Here is a 9,379-nt window from a genome sequence, read left to right as displayed (position 1 = left end):
CTGATCGGTGAAATAATAAAAAAGTTATGAATGTTTAAAAAATCGTGAGATCAGCAGATTGGTCTTCTCACCTGTCAGTCACCATGAAGGTAACGCCCCTTCCGGCACCCGCGGAGAATAAAGTCTCGGAGGCGGGACTGAGTCTGTGAGTTGCATGCGGGCAGAGAGCAGGTTGAACCAGAAGCCTCTGAGTGAAGTTGGAGTGGGACCGGGAGCTGTGCGTGAGGCCGAAAGCTGAAGGTGCGGGGTGAGCTGTGTCTGCTGCGACCAACACCCCCCCCCCTTCCCATACCCTCCCCTGTGTTAGCGGGCTGCTATTTTCTCCGGAGGGGGCTGCTGTGTTCGTGGGCTGCTGTGTTCGCGGGCTGCTGTGTTCGCGGGCGGGGGCTGCTATGTTCGTGGGCGGGGGCTACTGTGTTCGTGGGCTGCTGTGTTCGCGGGCGGGGGCTGCTATGTTCGTGGGCGGGGGCTGCTGTGTTCGTGGGCTGCTGTGTTCGCGGGCGGGGGCTGCTGTGTTCGCGGGCGGGGGCTGCTGTGTTCGTGGGCTGCTGTGTTCGCGGGCGGGGGCGGTGACCACTACGAGGAGCCAGGTGCCGATGAGTGCAGCTGGGGCTGGGAGCCACCGAGTGCGACAGGTCTTGGAGCCGATGATTGAGTCTGGAGCCGGGACCAGCAGCCAGTGAGTGCGGTCGGAGCCGGAGCCGCTGAGCCCACACACCACCCACCCACATCCCCCACTTCTCCCCAACCCCACTCTCCCCCATACCTCTCCTTCCCCTCCCCCATACCCCACCCCCCTCCCCCACACTATCCCCTCCCCCACACTACCCCCTCCCCCACACCACCACCCCCCCCACACCACCATCTCCCCCACAACCCCCCCCCCCAACCCCCTTCCCCCACACACACCCTTCCCCACACCCTCCCCTTGCGTTGGAGAATGGGTTGCGTTGGGGGGGCAGGTCCTGCTTTATCTAGTTAATTATAAAGAATGAAGTATGCCTTGAGGTATTCTTTGAATATTTAGTTTCTCCTTTTAATTTCTGTGTGGGCGGAGTAACAATGGAAGTACTGTGTTTTGCCTAATGTTTTCCATAATTACCTCAGTTGTGCACTATACTCAGTAGCTTTCTATGTTTTGTGATTAATATGTACAATATACAATATACAAACTCATTACTGAGACCATAAATCTTAATATTGCCCTTGGACTTTCCTAAGTTTCTAGTGTAACTGATCATTCTTCAGAAATAGATATTTTTCAATTGTATAACTCATCAACTATGCTATGCATTGCTCCTTTACCATAGCCAAATAACTATAAGCCACAATCTTTATAGTCCTTACTATGCAAAAGGTAGCCGTTAGATTGGCAAACTGAATGTATTTCAATATCGGAGCAGCAGCGGGAGATTTCAAAACGTAGCCATTAGATTTATCGATTGAGGTGGCTAATAAATTGTATAATAATGCTGCCAATAAAAAGAAGAAAAGGTGTAGCAGATTGGTCTGTGTAGGCAGAGAGGCCGTGTTGAGGTGCAAGTTCTGTGTTGAGAGTAAGTGTGAGGCTTTGGCTCAAGAGCCTTCAGCAAGGAGGCTGAACAGAAGGTGACAGGAGGTAAAGGTCCATTCTTCAATTTCTTGCGTGTGATTGTTGTGCTTTATTTTTCCCTTTGGTTTTTGTAGTTCATTCGCTCGCGTGTCAGATGACGCATAGCTCGCTGTTGGCTTCCGTCGTCGTCCAACATGTTGACCGAATTGGTCGCCCAATGCGTCGCAGAGTGCATCTTGTCGCCGTTTTTAGGGATCGCCACGAGGAGACTTCTGTCATGATCCCCGGTTTATGTAGTAGAGATGGCAGATAGAATGGTGGGATGCTCCTCCTACAGGATGTAGGTAGACAGGGAAAGCGCTGGTATCCTTGGTGACTACACCTGTGGGAAGTGTGTCTAGGTGCAGCTCCTTGCAGGGAGAAGACAGGTGTTGTGAAGTTATTAATAATTAAATACATTTGTGCAATTATCCACTATCATCTGAAGAAAATGTCTTTGTCCTTAGAAAAACATTTGGACAGGTACATGCATAGGATAGGTTTAGAGGGATATGGGCCAAATGTAGCAGGTAGGACTAGTGTAGATGTGGCATGTTCGCCGGTGTGGGCAAGTTGGACTGAAGGGCCTCTTTCAATGCGTTCATTGTTCAGAGATACAAACAGGTGGGACTGATGCTTAAAACAGTTGGATTTATTGCATTCTAGATAAGAGAAAAGTGGATTCCTTGGTAGATCTTGATGTTAACGCATCTTTCCATTTTTATATAACCATATAACCATATAACCATATAACAATTACAGCACGGAAACAGGCCATCTCGGCCCTTTTATGAGGTAATTAAACAGGCACAGGTTTAGCAGTGGCTTGGTTCTGACCTGTTGTTTTACCTGGAAATCACGTTGACAGCCAGGCCCTGGGGCTTCGGAGGTGTGGATGGCCAACTAGTTTAATGCAACAAATATAGCAGAGTCTAATTTAACAAAAACTATTTAGAGTTATAATGCAAAGACTATTTGAAAATGTACAAAATTGCCTTGTAAGATGCAATTTTGACCTAAGTGCAGCGCCAGATGATGCTTACACAGTGATTGTACTTCTGGTGAAATATGTTCCTGTAGTATACGAAAGAACATGATATCATGACATGGAAATTCAGCGTTCCTATCGCCAAAGTTATTCTGCCCTCTTGTGGTAGTGTATCAACTTGCAGAGTTCCAGATCAGTCACATCCGAGGTATAATGGATGCAGCTCCTCTACACGTGTTGAAACATCACCTTTTCATTGCTGGAAAGGCAGAATAACTTGGGAAAAGATGCTGTACTAGCGATGTCGACCAGGACAATTGTAGTATCTTCAATTGCAATTGTTTATTTAGTCATTTAAAATAATTAAAAATAATTATTTTGCTTTAATTGTACTCTTCCCAAATTGAATTACATTACAATCCATACATGTCTTTCTTTATATTTGTGTCCTTTGGGTAAGGGTGATTTTGAGTGGGTAAGGGTGGTTTTGAGTGGGTAAGGGTGGTTTCGAGTGTGTAAGGGTAGTTTCGAGTGGGTAAGGGTGGTTTCGAGTGTGTAAGGGTGGTTTCGAGTGGGTAAGGGTGAAGAAAAGGGCAGAGAAGACCTTGCAGCAGGAAGCCAAAACTAAACAGGGTGTTCACTGGAAACTTCCTCAATATGACTAATCATTTGTGTGTTCCGGGTAGGATGTTCTCACCTGCTGTAACCTGAGCAGGGCAAGGAGAGCATCGCTGGTGTTTTGGCAGGTCACTACGGAATGAGGTATTCTGATTTGAAATCTTACCAGGGTGGAGCAAAGATGTTTGCAACATTTCTCCATGTCCAATGGCTGTTATTCAACTGCAGACAGTCATGTAAACTCTTCAAAACGTTAGTAAGAGACTACTCTACCATAGTAGGGTGTCATCCAGATCAACATTAAAAAAAAATCCCATAGTACCTACTCAAAAATTGCTGAAGGCTATGAAGAGAAGAGACAAAAAGGTGATTCCAGTATTAGGCTTCTTGTCCTATATGTTCTTTTAGAATTTGTGAGTACTATCACCTAAACACAGAGCATCCTATATTGGAGATAGCCATTCTCAAACTAAACAATAGTGTCTGATACAATGTGTGTAAGGTCTTATCATCATACCATTTACTACGTTCAATTCGTAAATGCACATTCAGATTCAGGTAAACTATTCTTTGGTGGCAAAGTGGGCAGAAGACTGGGCCAGGAATTTTGTGACCAACAATTTTGGCAAAAGGAGGAGTTGGCACATCACCATCCAAGGGTTTTGTCCATCTGTTGAAGATGAATGAGGATGCTGGAGAAAATTCAGTGTTTAGGTTTGCAGCCTTGAAAAGAGATGGTTGCAAGAAATAATATTTAGTTTCAGATTTGGTTAAGTAAAAATGTTTTTGTGAACACTAACAAAAAATATTAGTAAGTTCAATAAATACAGCTTTAGACAAAGCAGACTATGTGCGATAACTATGCATTGGAAAATATTTTAATGTTTTGGTGACTATCTGATAGAGTGTGACAATCAGTTGCCACTCACATAACAAAGGGGTGGTCACACTGTTTCGGCTTTTAACTCATACATTGTGCTGGTGAGAGGAAGATCATCATTAGGAAAAAATGCAAATATGAGAAAGTAAGATATAACAGATAAAAGGAAGAGATGCAAAGCTATCAGCAATTTTTTGCAAAGAGAAAGAGCACAGTACATGACAGGGATATTTGAACAAGAGTATATAGTATTATAATAGGTTGGTGATTAATGTTAGGGATCTTCCTGGTCAAACGGATATCCATTGTATCAAGGTTAATGTGACTTGCTATTTTGTTTATGTTGGAAAAGATCTATAACTAAAAATTGCAGGTTCCCAATCATTTATTTGATTTTAAATTAGTTACATTTCAACCTAGAATAAATTTTGGATGAATAATCAAGAACAAATATATCAATGGTTTGTATATAATGTGTTTATGTAGTGTTTGTAATTCAACTGCAGAGAATATGACAATTCTTATGAAATATCACATTGTTAGCATTCAAATTTTAATACAATATTTTGTAAAATTTTAATTTTAATAGTTACAAAGGGTAAGTGACAATGAAAAGCTGCATTACTAGTTTATTATGGGAGACAATTATTGTAAAGGTAGATTTTATCGTCAATAAATCCTTTAATGCTTGTCACGTTCATTTCTAATTCCAACAAATAATCAGATTTTTCCTTTAGTTTCCTATTTCCATCTTTTATCTTCTTTTCCAGTTCTATAAATGCAGAAGAAAAACAAAATGTATTATGAATTATTATTCTTGCTGTCAGATTATTGTACGATATTTTTTCTCTTCATCAGCGACTGACATCATGGACATGCTTCCTGGTATCACACTGACACAGACCACACAATATTGATAGAGTGCCCATATAAATTTCAGACAGTGTCTGGATCTTCGCATAAGAAAACAAACCTGTATTTCAACTTTGGACATTTTGACAGATTAAACTACCTTTTAGTTTAGTTTAGTATCATGTGCACCGCGGAAGGTTGAAAAGGTTTTGTCGCGTGCCGTCCATGTACAGAAAAGCATATACATAATTATAATCAGCCGTCCACTGTGTACAGATAAAGGGTAAAACATTTGTCCCCCATATGTAAAGGGTAAAACATTTAGTGCAAGATAAAGTCTGATTAAAGACATTTCAACGGTCTCCAATTAGATAGATGGGAGATCAGAGCTTTAGACCGCACTTTAGCTGGTGAGAGGACAGTTCAGTAGCCCGATAACAGCTGGGAATAAACTGTCCCTGAACCTGGAGGTATGTGTTTTCAAACCTATCTACCTGCCTGATGGGAGAAGGGTAAAAAAGGGAGTGACCAGGGTGAGACTGGGCATTAATTATGCTGATGGCCTTGCCGAGGCAGCATGAAGTGTAGGTGGAGTCAATGGAAGAGAGTGTGAAGGAAAGAACTGCAGATGCTGGTTTAAACTGAAGATAGACACAAAAAGCAGGAGTAATTCAGCGGGTCAGACAGCATCTCTGGAGAAAAGGAATAGGCGACGTTTCGGCTCGAGAACCTTCTTCAGTCTGACCCGCTGAGTTACTCCAGCTTTTTGTGTCTATCAATGGAAGGGACGTTGGTTTACGTGATGTGTAGTGCGGATTGAACCCAGGTCTCTGGTGCTGTAAGGCAGCAACTCTACCACTGTGCCACCGCTTATGCCTCTCTAATGCCTTAAAAATTGACCTTGCCCCATGTGAGCCAGTTCTGTTCTTCACCATAATTGTATTAAAAGTAATAGAATTATGGTCACTGGTACTAAAGTCCTCCCACTCTGACAGTTATTTGTCCCACCCCTGTTCCCTAAAAGGAGATCCATTATGACCTCTCTGATAGGGCCCTCTATATCTTATTTATGGAAGCTTTCTTGGACACATTTAATAAATCCCATCCAGTCCATGCCCTTCTTTGGGGCATTAGGGATTTATCTCCCCGGATACCCCCTGCCATTACTGCTTTTTTCCTTACATCAGTCTAAGCTCCCTAACTTGTTGGAACTCTCTTAAGAAACCACCTCTTCCACTAAAATTATGGGGATCCAAGCAATATTCACAATATAAACATAAATAAATTGCCATCTCTGGTTGCACTTGCAGAAGTTTGCCCAAAGTAAAAAGTACTAATTTTAGAAGCAATACCAACATTATATGAAATCTTGACAAAGCGCATGTTATACAATTCCCTGCAGAGACATGACTCCAAACAAATCATCCAAGCATACTTGAAGTATTATTGCATTCACGGTGCCCACTTACCTGTAATCCTCCTCATTTTGTCTTCCAAGTCTTTTACCAGATTATTTGCCTCTTGTTGTAATTGTTCTGCTTTTTGTTTTCCATCGACTGGAATCTCTTGTATTTTCAGTTTGCTTAATTTTACGTACATCTCATTCATTGTTTTAAATTCCTTCAATGTCAAAACATGAAAACAACTTTAAAAAATCAGATTGCGAAACCCAGATGAAAGAACTATAATTGTGGGGGAATGAATCAGAATCATTGTAATAGTAGAATATTTCATATAAATATAGATTTCTCACTGCTGAAACAGTCCAAAATGAATTCCACATTGGATAGGTACATGGATAGGGAAGGTTTACAGGGATATGGGCTAAGCACTGTTGAGACTAGTGTGGGTAGGGCATCTTGATCAGTGAGGACAGGTAGGGCCAAGAGTCCTGTTTCAATGCGGGATGGCTCTATGGTCATATAGCATGGACGCACACACCCTTCAGACTACTGCATCCATGCTAGCTATTGGGCCCCTGATAGATCCATATACCATTTTCCAGCACTTGACCTATAGTCCTTTATGCCGTTGTGTTTCAAATATTCATCTAAGTACTTAAATGCAAGTACCAAATGTTGTGAGGGGACCTCTATCAACCACTCAGGCCAATTTCAGCCACCCTCTGAAAAAACATTTTTTTTCTTGCTGTTGCTTGTGACATCACCTTGGTAGCAAGTGTTGGTGAAATGACCTCTCCCCAATCACCCTTCTGAATGCTTCTCGGTCTTTCCCAAGAGTCACACTTTCCAGTTTCCTTCTGTTCCCAAACTAGGTAGCGCCCTTTCCTTTGGTGACATTTTGGTTTTCCACCTAATCTAGTACCGATGCCAGCTGAGAAGTAGTAGAAAAATAATGATAATGAATTCTTGCCGCTTTAACTATGACATCACCTCCATGTCTCTGGCATTTCTAGAATTCCCCCACCCCTGAATATATTTCTATATTCTTCTGGTCACCCTCTACTTCCCAGGAACTATCTGGAGACAAAGTATGAGGGAGAGACTGGATGGACCGAAGGGTCATTATTAACACCTTCACAGCTCACTTTCTTTGCCTATGTTGCATGACACCATTGAGGAAAATGCAGGCCTTTACATCAGGCTGAGCCAGAGATCTATTTCACAGTTTCAGCTTGAAAATAGCCCAGAAACAAAAGAAATGAGCTGCTGTATCTCTCTGCCTTCCCAGGGCTATATAAATTGTTGGGGACATTCTTAGGATACCATTGGTGGTGCAAGCGAGGAGCACATCTGCTCATAAAGTTAGTTCTTGCTCACTCCATGCATTGTATCATTTCAGAAGAAAATAAATAGGGGCATCAGTAGGCCATTTGAGCTCGCTCCGTTATTCATCAAGATCAAGGCTAATCTAAAAAGGACACACATTGCTGGAGTCAGTTGGTCAGGCAGTATCTCTGGAGAACATGGATAGATGACATCTCGCAGTCAGAATCCTTTTTCAGTTTGAAATGGGGTCCGGCATGAAATGTCATCTATCCATGTTCTCCAGAGATACTGTCAGACCTGCTGAATTACTCCAGCATTTTGTATCTTTTTTGTAAACCAGCATCTGTAGATCCTTATTTCTACATCAAGGCTAACCTACCCTTGCCACCATTTTCCTGCGCTGTCCCTATATCGCTTCTTTCCCATATTATCCAGAAATCTATTGATCTTACGTTTTGAATGAACTATGTAACTGCAGAAAATTAAAAAGATTCACTTACTTCTAAGGTACTAAACCTTTCATTTCAGACCGGAATAGCCTAACCCTATTCTGCGACTGTGGCCCTGGTACCAGACTTCTAATCTGGGGAAAACATTCTCCCTACATCACGCCTGTCAAAATCTGCAGGAATTTTGTAAACTTAAATTAGATCTTTTCTCATTCTTATTAAATCCTAGTCTATTCGTCTCTCCTTATACAGCAAACCCACCATCTCTGGATCCAGTCCTGTGACTCATCATTGTACTCCCACAATGGCAACTGTATCCCTTATGCCTTATTGGCAAGACCAAACAGTTACACAATACTCCACAGGGGCAGGCTCATCAAGGTGCCATACAATTGAAGTTGAGTTTTTGAACCTCTGCACTCAAATCATCTGTGATAAAGGGTAACATACACATTGATTTTCATTATTTGTGTACAAGCACACCTAGGTTCCTTTGAACATTAACTCCGCCTAATCTTACACCATTTAAAATCAATACTCTACCTTGTGTCTTGTGCATCGAAGTGAAAGACCTCACATTTTACCCATTATTTTCCATCTGCCTTTTTCTCTCCACCTCACACCACTTGTCTATATCTCTTGGAAGCCTTTTCACATCCACAATCCTGCCTACTTTACTATCATCAGCAAATATGACTGCTGGTCAAATCATCCATGTCATGATATAGATCGTGATAAGCTAGAGCTCAAGTACTGATTCTTGAGGTGCTCCTCTACTTGAGCCAGCCAGGGAAGGGTCCAGGAACTTACTGCACAAAAACATCTCATTCAGCTCAACAGCGCTCCATGTTGGGATTTGCAAGCCTCTTCCCTCCCTAATTCACCTAATGTTAAAATATTCCTTGTTTCCATTCTTGCTCATTTGTTCATGCCATTAAATGCATTAATAATGGTCAACTAGATTACTCCTCGGAGAATGAAGAACTTGATAAGTAGCACAGTAATAGAACTTCAGAAAAGTAAGATTAAAACATTTACTTGTTCAGCTTCATCAGCATGAATCCTGGCTTCATTTGCTTTTTCCATTGCATTTTCAGTTGATATCTTGTTGCTTTGGGTCTTGTTCTTCAATTCTTCAATTTCATTTTGAAACGTTCTTATATTGTTCATGACATGCATGAGGTTGTCAGTAATTGATTTTATTTTGTCATCAAACTATTAAGAAGTGGATAAAATACAAAAGACAAAACATTTTGATTTCAGAAAAATTGA

General features: G+C 41.7%; 1 protein-coding gene across 2 annotated transcripts in view; it reads right to left on the bottom strand.

Moving 5' to 3' along the window:
- Positions 1 to 4,444: 4,444 nt before the first annotated feature.
- LOC116985147 (laminin subunit beta-4-like) overlaps positions 4,445 to 9,379 on the bottom strand; it is a 71,652-nt gene continuing 66,717 nt past the window's right edge. For both annotated transcript variants that reach the window (XM_033039667.1, XM_033039668.1), the window contains exons 33-35: positions 9,146 to 9,322; positions 6,399 to 6,549; positions 4,445 to 4,849 (exon numbers count right to left, since the gene is read on the bottom strand). In XM_033039667.1, coding sequence (XP_032895558.1) covers positions 4,710 to 4,849; positions 6,399 to 6,549; positions 9,146 to 9,322 — 468 coding nt within the window. In that variant the 3' untranslated portion in view covers positions 4,445 to 4,709. The remainder of the gene's footprint in view (positions 4,850 to 6,398; positions 6,550 to 9,145; positions 9,323 to 9,379) is intronic.

This window comes from Amblyraja radiata, chromosome 21 (genome assembly GCF_010909765.2).
Source record: "Amblyraja radiata isolate CabotCenter1 chromosome 21, sAmbRad1.1.pri, whole genome shotgun sequence".
Classification (NCBI taxonomy): domain Eukaryota; kingdom Metazoa; phylum Chordata; class Chondrichthyes; order Rajiformes; family Rajidae; genus Amblyraja; species Amblyraja radiata.
Note: the sequence above shows the minus strand (reverse complement) of the source record. Positions and strands in the feature narration are given on the sequence as shown.